Source organism: Mauremys reevesii, linkage group 14, assembly GCF_016161935.1.
Source record: "Mauremys reevesii isolate NIE-2019 linkage group 14, ASM1616193v1, whole genome shotgun sequence".
NCBI classification, from domain to species: domain Eukaryota; kingdom Metazoa; phylum Chordata; order Testudines; family Geoemydidae; genus Mauremys; species Mauremys reevesii.
Window position 1 is genome coordinate 26,673,015 of NC_052636.1, and position 18,730 is coordinate 26,691,744.

Below are 18,730 nucleotides of genomic sequence, written 5' to 3' on the forward strand. Positions count from 1 at the left end.
CTCTGTTAAAATGTTTGCTGAAGAAAGAGACCAGCCAGATATTTAATACCCATCAAAGCCAGAGGCCTCCCCATGTTTGGGGATCAGTGGTTCCCAGCTATTAATGGGAGAGTTGGCTGGACCCTTTTCTTTTCTCCAGCTGGCATGGGATGAGGAGGTCACTCTGAGTGCAGTGTGAGTTGAGAAGTATCCTAAACCCCATGGCAAATGGCCTTGGTGAGGGGTTGCTTCCCACAGTGCTAAGATGTAGCCACTTCTGGGGTGGATCCAGGGTGGCCATTATTTGCTAGTGACAGGCATGGACATTTCTTACCTATTTTGTCCCTCCAGGCCTTCCATACTCCAGTTCAAGAGACATCCCCCAGGGCTCCCTCTGCCTGTGTGACTGGCCAGCAGGGGGCGGTGGTCACTTTCTATCCACTTCTCAGGCACTGTGAGGGTAACAGTGTTGCTGGGTGGGGGTGGGGCTGTGGGGGGAGATAGCAGCTGAAGGGGGATTGTGGTGGGGGAGGCCTCTGGGTGGCTGGGCAGGGGTACCCTAGTGAGGTTGGTGGGTTCTGGAGATTTGGGGTTTCAGGGGTGGTTGTGATGGGCCCAGCCCTGAGGCTGTGGGTCCTGGTGGTGGGTATTGCTGGGGGCCTGGTGGCTGCAGAACAGCCGGGGTGGGCGTCTCTTGGGGAGGTGGGACAGGGGGTTAGAGGGAGCCTGGTGCTGTGCCAGGGGCTCTGTCTGGGCTTCCCCCGCAGACTCCTGGGATCGCTGCCATGCCCAGTGCACAGAGTGTGTGTGGGAGAATCCCCGGCGCTAGGCCAGGGGTGCCCCTGTAAAGCACCAGGATCCCGCAGGGGGAGGAGGGGTGCCAGGCAAAGGGCAGGGCAGATCCTGCTGGAGGGCGGTGGGGGGGGGATCCTAGGCAGGCAGTGAGGGACCGAGTTCCCAGTGGGGGTCCCTTTTGGGGGGGTCTCTAGCTGTTGGGGTCTCTTGTTGGGGGGAACCTTTTCAGATTCCCAACCTGGAAATGAAGGTCTGGTGGGGTTCTCTGGCCGGTGGGGCTCTGAGGGGTATCTGAGGTCCCTGGCCAGGGACTCTGGGGGCTGGGTCCCAGGGAATATCTGGGGTGGGGGCTGGCTGGGGCTCTGGGGGCTGCTCCTGACCTTTCTTCTTCTCCCTGATTAGCTTATGCCAGAATCCTGGCTCCAAGCACTGCCCGACATTCCCCGGCCAGGCCCAGTCACCGTGATAACTTTCTAGCCACTTATCAAACACTGTGAGGTGAAATCACAGATTTTTGCTCTTCTCCCCTCTTGAAAACTGCAGGAACTTCCAGTTCCATTGTCCTAGATTGTCCAGTCCATTGTCCAGTCCTTGTCCTGGATCTGGGGGATGAGGGAGGTGGGAGCGGGGTCAGCACTGCCACACAATGGTCCCTTCCCCAGCGTTCTGGACTCAGTCTTTCTGAACTCTGGTTTCATTGAGACCATTGTTAATCCAGAGTCAATGTATGGAAAGACAAGGAGTGACTCCGGATCGACAGTGGGGCTGTCCCTCTCTCCTCAGGATACTGGGGTTCAGCTTCCTGGGTCAGACGCTGCAGCCTCCATTGTGATCTGGGAGATCAGCGGGGTTCTGTGCTGGGAAGTGACCTGAATTAAAGCTGCTTCTCTGCCCGGCCCAGGGGATGACTTTCTCCAGCTGGTCCTAGCCCCCTAGGGCAGCCCTGGGCCCTGTTAATACTAAATTCTGAGCCAGAGTCTCCAGGTAACTGACAGACCTCAGGGAAAGTGCTGGGGACTGGCAAGAAAGTGACTCTGCACAAACAGCCCCTCCTCGTTTCTCCTCCCAGTAGCAATTGCCAGGCGAAAATCCAGCCCTGGGAGAGCAAAGCCCCCAGGAATGGAACTTTCCCAGCCAGAGGGGCAGGGAGAGAGGACAGGGGAAGGAGAGACTGAAAGGGGCAGTGGGAGAAATGAGGGGGGAGGGATTTCCACCCAGACACATGTATTGCTGCATCCCTGGGCAGAACCACTTTCCAGTGAACAAAACAAGGATCAGACAGAGGAAAAGCCAGTTCCTGACTCCATATTCCCCCTGCTGGGATGTGGCTGCCGTGGGGTCAGTGTCTGAGGGAATCCCCCACAGTGACTCCTTTGGTTCTGCTCTTTTCTAGCCTTGTGTTCATAGACTTTGTTACAGGGTGAGGGGACGGAGAAGGGAGGTTAAAAATGTCTCTGTGGGCTTAGCCTGGCAGCAGGGGCCAGGACTACGTGGTAATAAACAGATTGAGCATTTCCCAGCATGGCAGAATCTAGGATGTCTATGTGCAGGGAAAGGGCCTGGGAGAATTCTGATGTGAAATTGACTAAAACTGGTTGTGAGATGCCCACAACTGCCCTTCTCCCCCAGACAGGCTGCAGAATGGAGTCCATGTTTTCCTCCAGCTCATCCCAGCCTGGCGTGGGACAGGGAAGAGAAATGGCTGCAGTGGAGCCAACTCAGGTAGAGATTATCGGGGGGTTGCTGGTGGGTTCCTGCTGGAGGAGAGGGAGAGCAAATACACCGGAGATGGGAAGGTTTGCACAGTCTGGTTTGGAGGTTGGAGCGGGGCAGGAAATTCACAGTGTGGGGAAAGGAGGAGGCCAGGGTGTGGCAAACCTGCTGGGAGTTATTTAATAAGTGCCCTAGATTCTAGGAACAGACCCAGGAGGTTGGGAGGTGGAAATGCCCTAATCTGTGAAGAAAGAAAATAGCCCACCTACATGGAGCTAGTCAAACTGACCAGACTCCCAGTGCTGGAGCCTGAGCTCACTAACCAGCGGCTGCTGTGAGATATGAAGGGGGCACCCATGAGTCAGGCTTATTGGAGCTGCCTCTCCCTTCATATCCCACTCCTCACAATGAAGAGGCTATTGGGCTTCCTACCAGGGAGCTCTCCCTGGACCCTGCTAGGGGCTCCATCTCCTCTATCGGTCAGTGGCCAGTAGGTGTGTGATGGATCTGCTGGGAGAGACAAGGGGCTCTCTCTTCATCCCCTCATCCTGGTATTTGCTGGATACTCTGAGCGGGGTGGGGGTTGGACTCTGTTGAGTGGGATCCACCCAGAGCTTCCATTTGATTGGCTCCTCTCTGCCATAAATAGTGGGGCTGTGAGTGGGGAAAGAGGTCCTGAGTGTTGGACTCTTGCTCTTTCAGGGGCCGGTGACCTTCGAGGAGGTGGCTGTGCATTTCACCAGGGGAGAGTGGGCTCTGCTGGACCCCACTCAGAGAGCCCTCTACTGGGATGTCATGCAGCAGAACTATGAGAATGTGACCGCGCTGGGTAAGGGTTCCTGTCCCCTCGGTTCTTGGAAGGGGAAATGAAGAGAAAAGGTTCATGCCAGCCCCACAATGCCACCTCTACTCTGTCCTGTTTCAGCATCACCCCAATATGCCAGTGACACACACACACACTGCCAGAGACCCTCCCCTGCTGCAGAACACTTTGGGAACAGAGCACAGGAGCCCTATCGCACAGTGTCAAATATCTCCTGTTTGCTCAAGTGAAACTGGGGGTTGGGTCTGGCATAACTGTTCCATACCCCTAATCGTTTTTGTTGCCCTTTTCTGAACCTTTTCCAATTCCAATATATCTTTTTTTGAGATGGGGCGACAACATCTCCATGCAGTATTCAAGATGTGGGTCTATCATGGATTTATTTGCTGTTTTTATGATTATAATATATGATATATTCTGTCATAGCTATCCCTTTCTTAATTATTTCCAACATTGCTTGCATCATATTTTGCAATATATTCCAAATAAGGTAATTAACGTGCAACATATGTGTCGTTGTTTGGGGTTTTAAGCTTTAAAAGGCTTGTGTGATTTTTAGCTCAGGGGGACAGTATTCCAATAGCTGTCGCCCCCTGCGCACTTTTAACTAAGAAAAGAACCTCAGGCTGAGCTGATTCAAAATCAGTCGTGTGGTTGTTTTCCACAACAGCTTCAAGAGGTCCCTGTGATGGAATGTAAATGTCTTCTTCACACCTTCCCCCTACAGGAGAATGGCTGTTTGACCAGCTGTTTGCCTTGCTGTCTCTGAGGAACTGCTCTGTGGGTGTTCCCCAGAATTGTAACATTTTCAGTAATCTCATACTGTAAAATCTCATAACTTTACATAGTGTTACTACACATTTTAACAGGAGGATAATATTCAGTAGGTTATGCCTTTTCAAATGATACCTCACAAGCCATACTGCGTACAAAATTGATCATAATTTTCTAGAAGAGTGAACACAGGGGTATAGACTGACACAGTGTCTGTGTGTGTGTTCCCAGCAGATATATGGGTATTTCAATCCCTCATAAGCACAGCGTTCGGTGTCTTCAAGGACCTGGGGAACTGGTCCTGGGAATTCACTGGTTTACCAAGTGTGACACTGTATGGAATTGTGAGACACTTTGGTATTAATAATAAAATAATAATATAATCTGATAAATTTGCAATGAATCGTGCTAGATATGCCATGCCAAGTGTCAGTGAAAATGTTATGATTTGCCAAGTATGGTAATTTTGTTTCTATGTTTGTATCACCTTTGTATTGTGAGTTATAGATATGTGGGGTATATCTGTATTTCCAGATTTGTGCAGTGTTTCTGGGTGACACCCCCAGACATATTGGCATAAACACTGCCTAGCCTGTTTGATGGCCCATTCAGGGTCATCAGCTGTACAATGAGCCCATGGAAAGGATCAAGGAGATACACCTATTGAGTCAGCAAGACATGCCGGGGTATGCCTGTGTAATGAGAACTCCAAGGCTTTTCCATGCCACGTGCTGTGAAGCTTGTGTTTGGGACACAGGAAGTACAGGCCACATGGCAAAAGGAATGTAAAGGGCAGCTGCATCATCTCCATTTTGTCTTCAATCCCCCTTCCTACCTCTGGAGCAACTTCTCTACAAACTGAACCCTGGAACAAAGGACTGAATGACCCATCCAAGCTATGGATGTGTTCCAGACGGACTTTCAAGCCAGCAATTCACCAATACTGCTAAGAACCTGATATATCCATTTTGGAATGTATCTGACTGCGTTCCCATTTAACTTCTTTCTGTCTTTCTTTCGTTTAAACCTTTAGTTTAGATGCTAAAGGATTGGCTGGAAGGATGGAATTTTGGGTAATATCCAAACCTATACTGACCTGGTGATGTGGCTGACCCTTTGGGGTCAGAGGAACACTTTGTTTATGTGAGCAGAGTTTTTAAATAACCTCTCACTGTACTGGACCTCGCTGCTGATTAGGAGCCAGAGAACTGGGATGCAATAAAGGGGGCCCTGTGATTTCTTTTTTCAGCTTCTCGATAACCCAGTTGGTGACTGGTCAGTGAGTTTAACTTCAGTGTTAACCAGCAGTTTTGGGAGCATCTGCTCTCCCTTTTTCAGCCTGCCCTAACTTTGGCATTTTCAGTGAGAACTGCCCCTGCCGCACCAGGTCACACTAAGCACTGAAGTTAAATTAATAGAATGTTTTTTTAGACCAAGTCTTATGAAATCAACTGGACTCCTTTGTTTTCTTTCATCTGAGCAGGGTTTCTAGTTTTCCAACTTGATGTGATCTCCCAGCTGGAACAAGGGGAAGAGCCATGGGTCCCACACCTCCAGCGGTCAGAGGAAAGAGAGATCCTGAGATCTTCCTGCACAGGTGAGGAAACATTAAACCACCTCAGAATCTGTAAGTGCCTGAAGGAAACATCTGGAATACCCAACAAAGCCCTTGGGGAGGTCTCTCAGTTCATTATTATCCCTAGCAGGGGTCGTATCCTCAGGGTAAATATAGTTCATGGATTCCTATAGATCCTAGCAGACACCAGGCAGTGGCTTCCTCCCTTCCCCTGCGTATTTGGATGGGATGTGAAGGTTGAATTCATCCTCCTCTCTCCTACTTGGGGGAAGAGTTTGGGGGAGTTCAGCTCCTGATTTTTATTTGACCTGTCCTCAGCACTTGTTTTGGTTTGGTCTTCCCCTTTCCATCCCTGTTTGAGGTTTCTGTCTCTATCACAGCAGGTGATGCAATGGCATGTGAGAAAGAGGAGCAGAATTCTCAGCCTGGAAATGTTGAGCCAGTGGGTAAAAACAGAGCATTATCTCAAAGATCAAAAAGGAATGTGTCCAGGAGTCATAAGCAGGAAAAACCCTGGGAGATTCAGCACAGACCAAAAACACATCAAGGAAACCAGCCAGGGAAGAAAGTGGATAAATTTATTTCTTGTTGGGGAACTCAGAAGGTCCTCATGGAAACCACAACACAGCAGGATATCCTCAGGTGAAAGAGAAAAAATACATGCAGTGCGTGTGGAAAAACCTTCTCTCACTTCTGAGCCCTTTCTGTACATCAGAGAATCCACACAGGGGACAGGCCCTATGAATGCACTGAGTGTGGGAAAACCTTCAATCGCAGTTTGCACCTTATTAGTGATCAAACAATCCACAGAGGAGAGAGGTCCTATGAATGCCGTGAGTGTGGGAAATGCTTCACTAGCAGCTCAAACCTTTCTCAACATCAGAGAATTCACACAGGGGAGAGGCCCTTTGAATGCAGTGAGTGTGGGAAAAGCTTCACTAGCAGCTCAGACCTTTCTAAACATCAGAGAATCCACACAGGGGAAAGGCCCTATGCATGCCGTGAGTGTAGGAAAACCTTCAATCGCATTTCACACCTTATTAGGCATCAAACAATCCACAGAGGAGAGAGGCCCTATGAATGCCGTGAGTGTCGGAAATGCTTCACTAGCAGCTCGGCCCTTTCTGTTCATCAGAGAATCCACACAGGGGAGAGGCCCTTTGAATGCCCTGAGTGTGGGAAACGCTTCACTAGCAGCTCAGACCTTTCTCAACATCAGAGAATCCACACGGGGGAGAGGCCCTTTGAATGCCGTGAGTGTGGGAGAAGCTTCACTCAAAGATCAGTCCTTTCTAGACATCAGAGAATCCACACAGGGGACAGGCCCTATGAATGCACTGAGTGCAGGAAAACCTTCAATCGCAGTTCACACCTTATTAGGCATCAAACAATCCACGAGGAGAGAGGCCCTATGAATGCAGTGAGTGTGGGAAATGCTTCACTAGCAGCTCAAACCTTAGATTTAATTTACCCTGGTTCCTCAACTGTTGTTACAGCTCTAGTACCCATCAATCCAAAGACTGAGAGAAATGGAGAGTTCCAACCATTGTCCTTTTAGTATCTTATTGTTCCTCTCTCTGTTTTTTGTGCTGGCCTTTCTATTCTATCATTTTCTGCCTTTGTTTAGTTGGTAACAGTTGGTTTCCATCACTCACGTTTGTTTGTTTAAATCTCTATCCGTTGTTAAATAAATTTTTTGCTTGTTCGATAACTGTACTCAGGTGCTGTAGCAATGGTCCACAGTAAAACTAGTAACCTGGGGTACTTGGGGAAGAGAGGTTCTGGGATTTCACCGAGTAGTTGGTGATCCGGGCTGGACCCCAGAGGGGGACACATTGAAGGAACTAAAGGGTTAAGGTGGCTGCTGTAGCTCAGAGGAGGGTCCTTGAGTTCCAGCAGGCTGGTGAGTTTGGTCACTAACATCCAGCTTCCAAATGCAAAAGTCCCTCTTCCTTGTGGCAGGTGGCAACAAGGAGACTCACAGCCCTCAGCACCCTGAGAAGGGTCACAATGTGTCTCTGTGTTGATCCACCTGTCAAATCCACACAGGGAAAGCTCCCGATAGCACAAAACTCTGCCCTATGAAATCATGGAACATGTGCTCTTTGCTCTGTGAAAGCATGTAAAGAACCCAAGCGCTGGAGGACAGGGTTTGGGTCCAGAGCGACCTAGACAAATTGGAGGATTGGGCCAAAAGAAATCTGAGGAGGTTCAACAAGGAGAAGTGCAGAGTCCTGCACTTAGGATGGAAGAATCCTATGCACTGCCACAGACTGGGGACTGAGTGAGTGAGGGGGGTTTGATAGCAGCCTTCAACTACCTGAAAGAGCAGCAGTGTGGGCTTTCTCCTGGCCACTTTTGCTGGGCTCGGCAGGCGTCCTGGAGGCCTTTCTAGAAGAGAATTGGGAACGGAGATAGAAAAACCAATGTGAAAACCAGAACCTCAGGTTTAGACTCATTTATTTATAATATTAAATCTTCAATTCTAGTGTCACAGTCAATACAATTGCTTCAGCCTGATAGTTGCCCAAAGGGAAACTTAACGTCTCTCCAAGGGGAGTGGAGAGAAAGCACTTTTCAGAGTCCAAGAGAGACAAGGTGGTGAGGGTAAGAGGACCAACCTCTGTTGGTGAAAGAGACAAGCTGTGGAGCTAACCCAGCACCCTTCTTCAGTTCTGTGTAGCCTGGAAGGGCGTCTCTTCCATAACCAGCAGTTAGAACATAAGAACAGCCACACTGAGTCAGACCTGTTCATCTAACCCACTCTCCCGAACGTGGCCAATGCCCGGCGCCCCAGAGGACCCCTGGGACCAGCATGGATACAACACCACCACAAACAAGGTTAAAAGTCAATGCACATGGAGAAGGATCTTGTGTTTCATTCTTTATGTCCTAGTCCCATCATGTGGCCATTTCCTTTTCTTCCTTTCTGTTAAAAGCTTTGGTGTTTTGCACAGAAACATTATTTCCCCAGGAGAGACCCAGGAGTGGGGGCTGCATTCCTGTACCAAACAGTCACTGGAAGGGGGCAGACAAAGGCCTTTAGGAGGAGGCGTCTGTCACTCTCAAAAGATCATCTCCCTCCTGCAGGTCACTGGCAGCCTGAATTTGTTCCTTATCCTCCCAGAGTCTGGGGGCTGGAATCAGCACTACCCAGCCCCTCCGTACGTAGCAGGAACAAACACAAACCTGGACTTTAAAACAACCTGTCCCCTTCCTCCTCAGGGAAGATTTTTCTGTGATTGAAGTTGAGCTCTCCTGGGGGTGGGGCGGGTGTGGGGCCAGCTCCCAGTGAGATCTGTTTTCAACATTGCCCCCTTTCAGTCACTCTGGGATGGTAACTCTGCTCCCAGCTGTCAGGCAGCTTCCAGCCCATCCACCCTGCTCACTAACTCTGTGGTCATGTGTCACTCCCTCTGCCAGCACTCACAGTCTGCAGGAAAGCTACTCCTGCCAGATGCATTGGTGATCTAGTGGTGTGCGTAGGTGCTTTGCAAGCAGTTGATCTGGGTTTGATTCACAGCCACTGCAATAATGGCTTTTCTCTTCTGTTGTTTCCTCATCTGGAAGTGGTTTAATTTCACTCACATTATGTTACAATCACATTATCTATAGAATGAGACAATAAATGTGTCAAAGTCCAGCAGGTCATACAGGATGGAGGCACACAAGGGGCTGGAATGTGTCATCTGAGAAAGACAGAACCCTTGGAAACCTGCATCTCCCATCCCCTGGCCTTGCGTGTTATGATTCCAGCTGTGTGAGCTGTTTGTAGGATGTTCCGGCATGATGGGGAAATGAAGTTTTGAGTCAGTTTTTGCTCCTGCAGGTTCCTTTGCTGTTATAATTATAATGACATGAACAACAGGGAGGCAAAATAAACATAAACCCCAAATTGCAATACAGGTGGGGAAAGAGACGATCACGGTTAAGCCAAACATGTCAAAATAAAAATTAATACTAAAAAAGGGGAGAGGGAAGAGATCAGGTATGTGGAGATCCCCTTGATATTTCAATGCACATTGTTAGAATCAAAGTTCATACTTGACACTGGAAAACCCGCAACTACCTGTCTCTCTGAACACCTATGATGAGCAAGATGGAGTTGGGACACCTGTTCTGCTTCAATCATTTACTGTCTCTCTGTTCTCTCCTTCTTCTCCCCCCAATTCCTCGTCTCCAATGTCTCTGCCTTTCTCCTCTTGCTCCCTCTCCCCTGCCCTTTCCCAGGAACTCACACTCTACAGCATTTAGGACAAGCCAGAGCTCCCATGTTCTGCACATGAGCCTGTGTCAGAGGACGTGTGACCCCGGTCAGAACCAGTCACCAGATCAATATGACCCTTTATGGGCGACTTCTCTGCCTGCTCTGCAATTTACATCTCCCCTCTCCCCCCCCCCCCCGCAAACAGGGTGGGGTACAGCTCTGACAGAGGCCTAACAGGAGAAATTTCAGCCCAAAGACAAATTTGTGTGAAATGCTGAGAAGTGAAGAGCCCCCTTCCCCATCCCCCAAATCCCCAGAACTCTAGTGTCACCCCCATGGCACCAGCACCGGGAACCCAGTGAAATGGGGTTACAGAATACAAGGGGGGAGGCAGCAGGGAGAGAGGTGACAGGGAATCTCTCTTTTTTCTTCTCTCATCACTTTCTGTTCTTCTCTTTCCTTCCAGGAACTGCAGTCACAGCAGGGAGGGATTTGTCTCCGTGTCTGTCACGGAGGTGGTGGAAGTGACGGATTCTGTGATTTCCTGCAACCTCCGTGACTTCTGCAGTGGGCACAGTGGCTGACTCCAGGGCCACTCAATCAACTGGCTCCAGGGACCGCCCAAGCAGCGGCCAATGCGGCTGGCCCTGGGGACCACTTGACCAGTGGTCCCGAGGTCAGCAGGAGCAGCCACAGCCTGGTGGCCTCTGGCAGCACTTCAGGGGTGGCCAGAGCAGCAGCTGGCCCCCTGGGGCTCCCCCCTGCCCTAGCAGCAGCTGGAGTGGCAGCGACTCTTAGGGCTTCTCCCCTGGTAGCTGGTGCTCATTATCCATCAAATAAATCAAAACACTTCCCCCTGCAAGTGGATTTAGCCCGGGACCCTCAGAGTCAGCAGCTGTTACGCCCCCACTGAGTTCTCTGGCCAGGTGTCCTAGTGCCAGGAGCCTCCGATGTAGATCCTAAAATAGCGTTTTTGCACCAGGGGCGGCTGAAATTTTGGACCAGAGATTGTAGCTCCACCGTTATTTTACTGAATTGCTTCAAAACAGCAAGTATAGAAAGTCTCCTAAGTGCCAGGCTCTCTGCCATGGAAACAGCTGCCCCTGCTCTGCAGGAGTCTGTGTGTTCCACACAGCAACGTACACACCTGCTCCGCACTGAAGGGGAGTCAGACAGTGACGGTGACACAAATCTTCAGACTATTAACCCAGGTCCCTTTCTTTAACCCAGGACGTGCCAGTCACCTGTTAGCCCTGGTGTTATCTTCACCTTAAAATACCTCTCAGGACATTTAACAGAGGGAGTGAAACCCCCTCCCCCGAATGGCTCCCTGTTGAGGCGTTGTACCGAACCTGCCCCTGGAGACTGTCTGGTTTTATACTCTTAGAGCTTTTTCTCTTCAAACCCCTTTTCCCAATCTCTGGGCCAACCTCCGCATTTCAGAGTTTAGAATTTACTCTCATCACCCTCCTATGGCACTTTCCATGTGAATTGGGCAAAGCAAGTAGGGGAAGCTCCGTGGCTAATGAAAACCAACACTCTGGGTGAGGCCTGAACTCACACCCACAGCTGTATTTCCCCCTGCATGAGCCACTATAGGTGCTTCTTAGACAAACTTGGGCTGTCGGTGGTTATGTGTGTCTGTGCTTCGCCGCTTTGGCTGCTCTGTGAAAAGCTGATGGTTCAAACAGAAGCTGGTGGGTTTTTGTTTTGTTTTAAGCAATTAGAGTCTAGTACATTTTAACAGGCAGAAAATGTCCTATTCTGGTCTAGCCCCATTTGACTCCTTCTGTCCATCTTCTTCCTTCCCCCTCAGTGTCTTTCCTTCCCCATTGGGGACATGCAGAGATGAACCCCAGTCAGTCTGTGTCACAGAGAGTCTGTATCTCCTAAGGAATGTGGGTGAAGGATTCCAGCTGAATTAATGCCGCTCACCTGGGTTAGAAACTTGTTTCTTTCGAGCAGATAGTGGGAAATGGGACATTAATTCAGACCCAGGAGGCAAGGCAGAGGCTTCATGACCTTGATCTCCATGAAGGGAGAGAGGATCCCCAGGAAGGAACAGAGCGTCCTTTAGACTCAAGCTGGGTCTCCTGGAAGTTGGAAAAGACCCTTGGTCACTGAGGATCTCATGGGATCGTGCTGCTCCAGAGGCTCGAGAGTCCTGGGTGCGGGGAGGGTGTCACTGCACAGTCTGAAATGGAAGGGAGGACCCTGGAAGGGACGGGGAGGAACAGAAAATGGAGAGGAATTAAACAGAATAAACGCCTCTTCTCTCTCCCATCCCCAACCCAGCAAGAACTGTTATCAGTGGGGAAACTCCCCACGATGAATGGCAGAGACCACAGAGACATTCGCCTCATGCTGAGAAGTAAGGTGACCAGACACCAAGTGTGAAAAATCAGAGACTTTCACCAGATGCATTGGTGGTATAGTGGTGAGCATAGCTGCCTTCCAAGCAGTTGACCTGGGTTCAATTCCCAGCTGATGTGATGATTCCTCCACTGGGAGTTGGTTTGATTTCAGTCATGTTGTATCAGTTTATCAATGGAATGAAAGAATCAGTGTCATTAAACACCCAGTGGAGGAAGAAAGGGGTGGGACTATATAATGAGCAGTTGGAGTCATCCTGGTATTACAATGCTTAGTTTATTTATTTTTTTTTAATTTCCTTTAGTTCCCTCTCCCTTTTAGACTCAGAGCCTTTAAGGTCAGAAGGGACCATTGTTATCATCTAGTCTGACCTGCTGCACCTTGCAGGCCAAAAGACCCCACCCACCCACTCCTGGAATAGACCCGGGAGGGGAGGCAGCTCCGTGCTCTGCCCCTACCCCAGGCAGGATATGGAGGCCCTCTGCTCCCCTCCCCAATGCGTGTGCAGAGATGTGCCAGCAGCACTAAGGTGGCTCCCTGCCCACTCTACATCCGTCCCTCCGTGCCGCTCCCAGAAGTGGCTGGCATGTCCAAGCATCCCCTGGGGTGGGGGGAGTGTCTCCACGTGCTGCCCCTGCCCCGAGCACCAACTCTGCAGCTCCCATTGGCCAGGAACTGTAGCCAATGGGAGCTCTGGGGGGGCAGCGCCTGCAGACAGCAGCACATGAAGTTCCCCAGCCCCACTCATCTAGGAGCTGCTGCCAGAGGGTTGTGTGTACCGGTCACTTTGGGAGCTGCACCACCCCTCCTGCACCCCACCCCCACCCCCAGCGCAGAGCCCACACCCAAATTTCCTCCCAGAGCTTTGCTTGTCTTCCTTTCACCAGAACCATCCTTCTTCTCCTGGGCTGCAAATAGCCACCACTGGGAAGCCAAGAGGCAGGCACAGGATTCTGCCAAGTAAGTGTCCCCCAGCACCGTGATGGACAGTGCGATGAAGGTAAGTCTTCCCGAGGCAGAATGAACTGCAATGCAGTGAACCACTGGCCAGGCGGTCGGGGCGAAGGGCATTCACTGGAGGTACAAGCTTGTGAGAGCACAGCTGAGCACAGGGCCCCTTCCCCTTTTAAGGACCTGCTCCTCATGGCCTGCGACTAGAGATGACTTGGCTGCATCTGGTGGGTCACACTCCACCTTGGGCAGTGTCCATGCTCTGGGTGTGTGAGTGCTGCCTAATGAGAGTCCCAGACACCTTGTCTATCTAGGAGCTCTTCTGATCTTCCAGCTGTTCAACCAGCCCCTTCATCCCACAAGCATTGCAGGAGGGAGCCGGAGGGAGAGGGGGAAGCCACTTCACAGGCATTCAGAGAGGGAGAGGAGACAAAAATGGGAATGGGGGAAGTATAACAGACCTATTGAGCATAGAAATCACTGCTGCTCCTACAACAGCAGGGACAGGCCACTAGGAGCTGGGAAAAATTAAGCCATTATGTTTCTGCCTGGTTTTGAACCAGGGACCTTTTGCGTGTTAGGCAAACGTGATAACCACTACACTACAGAAACTCTGTTGCAGGGCTCTGCCCCTCCCTTCATAAGAACATAAGAATGGCCATACTGGGTCAGACCAAAGGTCCATCCATCCCCATATCCTATCTGCCAATAGTGGCCAATGCCACGTACCCCAAAGGGACTGAACCTAACAGGTAATGATCAAGTGATCTCTCTCCTGCCATCCATCTCTACCCTTTGACAAACAGAGGCTAGGGATACCATTCCTTACCCATCCTGGCTAATAGCCATTAATGCACTTAACCTCCATTAATTTATCTGCAAAAAGAACAAGGAGAACATGTGGCACCATAAAGACTAACAAATGTATTTGAGCATAAGCTTTTGTGGGCTAAAACCCACTTCATCGGATGCATGCAGTTAAAAATACAGTAGGAAGATATATATACACACAGAGAACATGAAAAAAATGGGTGTTGCCATACACACTATAACGAGAGTGATCAGTTAACGTGAGCGGTTATCAGCAGGAGAAAAAAACCTGGTGTTGGGAGGAGAACAGGAGAAAGGACAAAGGAAGCAAGAGACAAAGAGAAAAGAGGGATCAGACAGTGGATGGAGCAAGAGGTGAAACAAAAAGGACAACCCCCAATGTCCCCAGTGATTCTAAGGGACAAAATCCAGGTGTGCAATAAAATTCTGCCTCCTTAAGCTCGTGTTTTCCATGCCTAGAATTCAACTCTCACCAGATGGATCAGACTGAACAGGTTTCACACCTCCAGGAGGCTCTTACCTTCTAAACAGGGACGGCTGTTTTCCAGTAAAATCACTGAAAGGGAAGGAGAAAACTTGAAAGAGGTTCCTCCTGGCGCTCACGTCCGTGATCCCGAATACTCCCTCAGTCCTCAAAGAGAGACCTGGAGAAGGAGACTTGCTGAAGCAAAGCCACAGGGTCTCTGAGGTTTCCCTGGCCCCTCGCCCCTGTCCTGCCTGGCTGATGTCAGCATCTCTCTGTGAGGTCACCACCTCCCCACCACCTTGGACCAATAGTCTGAGGTCCTGCCAAAGGCCTTTGTGATGTCACTGCCACACCCCTCCCTTGCTGTGCCAATGTCCTGCCCCTGGCCAGGCACTTTGGAGGTTTGAGCTACTCCCTGTGGATCACCCCACTCAAGGAGCGTTCGTTCTAGGCAGCAAGCCGGCTAGACAGGGAAACATCAGACACTGCTCCCAATGCTACACTCAGTTTTTCAGAAATTAGTCGACTTTATGGCCAGAAGAGACCATTAGAGCATCTAATCTGACCCCCTGCATATCACAGGCCTCCTGTATGACACAAGAGCTACTTTTGGGGCAAACACATTCCAGAAAGGCATCTAGTCTTCATGAAATGACATCAGGAGATGGAGAATCCACCACTTTCCTTGGTAGCTTGTTCCTGTGGTGAATCATCCTCGCTGTTGAATATTTGTGCCTTAGTTGTAATATGAATTTGTCTCTTTTCACATTCCAGCCATTGGGTCTTGTTATGCCTTTCTCTGCTGGATTAAAGAGCCCTTTAATACCCAATCCTTTCTCTCCATTAAGGCACTTCAAGACTTCAATGAAGTCACCTTTCAATCTTCTTTTGATAAGCTTAACAGGTTGAGCTCTTTCAATAGCTCCCTAGAAGGTATTTTTCTCCAGCCCTCAGAACATTTGGTGGCTCTTTGCTGCCCCAGCAGAGCAGTTTGCAGGGACCACTGGAGTGGTTCATGGAACGGCTGGTGGAGTGGAGCGGCTCAGACTCCCTGCTTGCGAGAGGGGAAGTATTGCCTCCTAGAGGCGCCCGGGGGGGCGGGGGTGGTATGTAATTGTCCCAGGTCACTGGGTGGGGGCTCGAGCCAGTTTTGCATTGTGTTATTGAAACAGAACCGCTAGATACTGAACCCGGCCCTTGTTTCTGCCAACTCAGAGGGGCAGAAGGGTTACAGGAATTTATCACACAACCCTCCCTGCTCCCCGGAGCCCCACGGGGAGAAGCTAGGGAAGGGGGAGTCATTCCTCCCCTGCCCTCCCAGAAGAGCTGCTAGGACTCCTTCCTGCCAGCTACTCACCCCTGGATCCATCCTCAGCTCCTGGGATCTTCCTGCTCCAAAGGCTCCAGAGGCCTGGGGTGGGGAGGGCGTCACTGCACCGTCTGACACACAAGGGAGGTTTCTGGAATTGAAGGAAGGAGCAGAAAATGGAGAGGAAAGAAACAGAGAGAAAACGCCTCGTCTCTCCCCTCCCCCTCCCAGCAAGAAATGTTACCAAGGACCAGCGTTAGGGGAAATGGTGCCCTGGGTAAACCTTGTACTTTGGCACTTCCCCATCGCCCCTGGACGATCCCCCTCCCCCTTTACCCCCAGCTCCTGCACTCCCGACCCTTGCACCTCCCCCACCCCTAACTCTGCCCCCTCCTGTGCCCTAACCCCTACGCTGTGTCCCCTCTGCCCTTAATCCCTGCACCCCCTCCTGTGCCCCCAGCCACTGCCCCCTCCTGCACCCCAACCCCAGCACCCCCTCATGTGCCACCAGCCACTGCCCCTCTCCTGCCCCCCTTCACCCTCATCCCTGCGCCCCCTCCTGTGCCCCCAGCCACTGCCCCTCTCCTGCACCCCTTCACCCCTAACCCCTGCGCCTCCTGTGCCCCCAGCCACTGCCTCTCTCCTGCACCCCTTCACTCCTAACCCCAGCGCCCCATCCTGTGCCCCCAGCCACTGCCCCTCTCCTGCACCCCTTCACCCCTAACCCCTGCACCCCCTCCTGTGCCATCAACCACTGCCCCTCTCCTGCACCCCTTCACCCCTAACCCCTGCACCCTCCTGCGCCACAAGCCACTGCCCTCCCGCCCCCCGTCACCCCCCACCCCTGCGCCCGCTCCTGTGCTACCAGCCATTGCCCCTCTCCTGCACCCCTTCACCCCTAACCCCTGCACCCCCTCCTGTGCTGCCAGCCACTGCCCCTCTCCTGCACCCCCTTCACCCCTAACTCCTGCACCCCCTCCTGTGCCACCAACCACAGCCCCTCCCACCCCACTTCACCCCCAACCCCTGCACCCCTCCTGTGCCACCAGCCACTGCCCTCTCCTGCACCCCTTCACCCCAACCCCTGTGCCCACTCCTGTGCTACCAGCCACTGCCCCTCTCCTGCACCCCCTTCACCCCTAACCCCTGCACCCCTCCTGTGCCACCAGCCACCAAGACACACCCCATAATCCAAAGTGTGTGTGGGGGGGCGGGGCAGGGACCACGCACAGCTCCTGCCATTAAGGGTACATGGGCAGCTGCTTCTGCCCTAGCACCTGGCTCTAGTGTGTAGCCAGAAGCCCTGGCGAGCAGGCAGAGGGATCCTGCTAGCAAAGGGAGCGTTTGATTTTAGAGTCTGATCCAAACAGACCCAGCAGAGAACACAACAATAGCTCTGCCTCTGCCATCCCAGCACAGGGCCCATAAACAAGAGAGGCAGAGACGTGCTCAATACAGTGCATGGGGTGGAGAGGGAGCACAGACCAGGGACGGGGCATGGAGAAAAACCACAAAGAGGGAGAGAAGGAGAAAGTGAGGAAGGAGGAGAAGCCAGGACTGTGTCTCTGGAGGGAAGGCCTGGGGAGAGGCGTTCGGATGCAGCATGTTAATGAGACCCTTGCAAACACAAGGGAAAGAAGCAGGGAAGGGATTGCAGAGGACAAGCCGGGCTACTCACTCAGTCTCCCCTGTGGCATTGGGTAGCAGGGCCCAGGAAATGAAAATCTCTTAACCACAGAGAATTGTTAACTGCTCCCAAATCCTTTTGTGCCACGGCTGCAAGCTTAGAAGAGCTTAAGCTGTGAGCTGCATGGACGGCCTCAAGAAATCTCTTGTGCGGAGCCTCGAGCAGGTTTGCATTGTGTGACCCCGATGAAAAGCCCAGCAGAGAAAGCTTGCAACTGTCCCAGCTCTTTCAGCCGCGTTTGGGGCCTTTAAATCACTCAGGCTGCATCTTCCAACTAAAATGCATTAACAATACAGCTCAGGCAAGCGGGCTGGGGCCGTGCAGGCTGCCGGCCAGCTGATAGCACTTCCTGCTGACGGCTGCTTTTCTATGCTGCAGTTTTGCTGTTGGACAGAGGCCCAGACTTCCTCCCATCTAACCCCCCCCCACTGTTCCTTGACTGCCCCAGGCCCCAGAAAGTCCCCCCCGAACCATCCAACCCTCCCCTTGCTCCCTAACTGCCCCCCAGGACTCCTCTTACCACCCGGCAGCTCGAGCCACTGGCTGCCACTGGAGCCAACGTTAAACACGTGCCAGCACACAGCCCCTCCCCCGCAGTGTGCTGAGGCAGTGGTGTGTGTGTGTGTGTGTGTGTGCAAGGGGGGGTCTGGCTGCTGGAGGCCCAATGGGAGCGGCTCAATCAGGCCCCGGCGGCCAATCAACTCTGCGGGGGGGGGGAATTCCAGATCTTTCCACCTTATTCCAAATTCCTACTAAGGCGCCACTTTGGGGGAATGTGCTCAGTGGGGGAGTGGCAGCCCCCCCTGCTCCACCCAGCGACACTCCTGCTTGTGGGGGCCCTTGCAAGACCCAGGGCCTGGGGCAAATTGCCCCACTTGCCCCCACCTCTGGGCGTCCCTGCTAGCAGCTCTTCTGGGAGCGCAGGGGAGGAATGACTCCCCCTTCTCTAGCTTCTCCCCGTGGGGCTCTGGGGAGCAGGGAGGGTTGTGTGATAAATTCCATCCAACTCCCGCTTTGATCCAAGCCGAGGGGGCATCTCAACTCTTCACGATCCCCTTGGCAGGGCCAAACAAGGGATGTTTTCCACTGCCTAGGAGACCCAGCCAGGGACTCAAGGCCGCCCCAGACTTTCCATTTCTCCCTTCTGGGAAATCAAGTTCAAGTTTTACAAGGAGCTAAAGAAGCCTCAATCCTGCATCTGAATTAATGTCACATTTCTCACTGCCCGACACAAACAAATGTCATT

General features: G+C 51.8%; 1 protein-coding gene and 2 non-coding genes across 3 annotated transcripts in view; 2 read left to right on the forward strand and 1 right to left on the reverse strand.

Moving 5' to 3' along the window:
* Positions 1 to 18,730, forward strand: part of LOC120381570 (zinc finger protein 470-like) — a gene marked incomplete at its 3' end in the record, with an annotated part of 50,615 nt that overhangs the window by 22,450 nt on the left and 9,435 nt on the right. Inside the window, exon 2 of the mRNA XM_039499739.1 lies at positions 6,438 to 6,941. Coding sequence (XP_039355673.1) covers positions 6,438 to 6,941 — 504 coding nt within the window. The remainder of the gene's footprint in view (positions 1 to 6,437; positions 6,942 to 18,730) is intronic.
* On the forward strand, positions 12,288 to 12,359 carry TRNAG-UCC. Its single transcript has one exon. It is a non-coding gene; the product is annotated as a tRNA-Gly (tRNA).
* On the reverse strand, positions 13,731 to 13,803 carry TRNAV-AAC. Its single transcript has one exon. It is a non-coding gene; the product is annotated as a tRNA-Val (tRNA).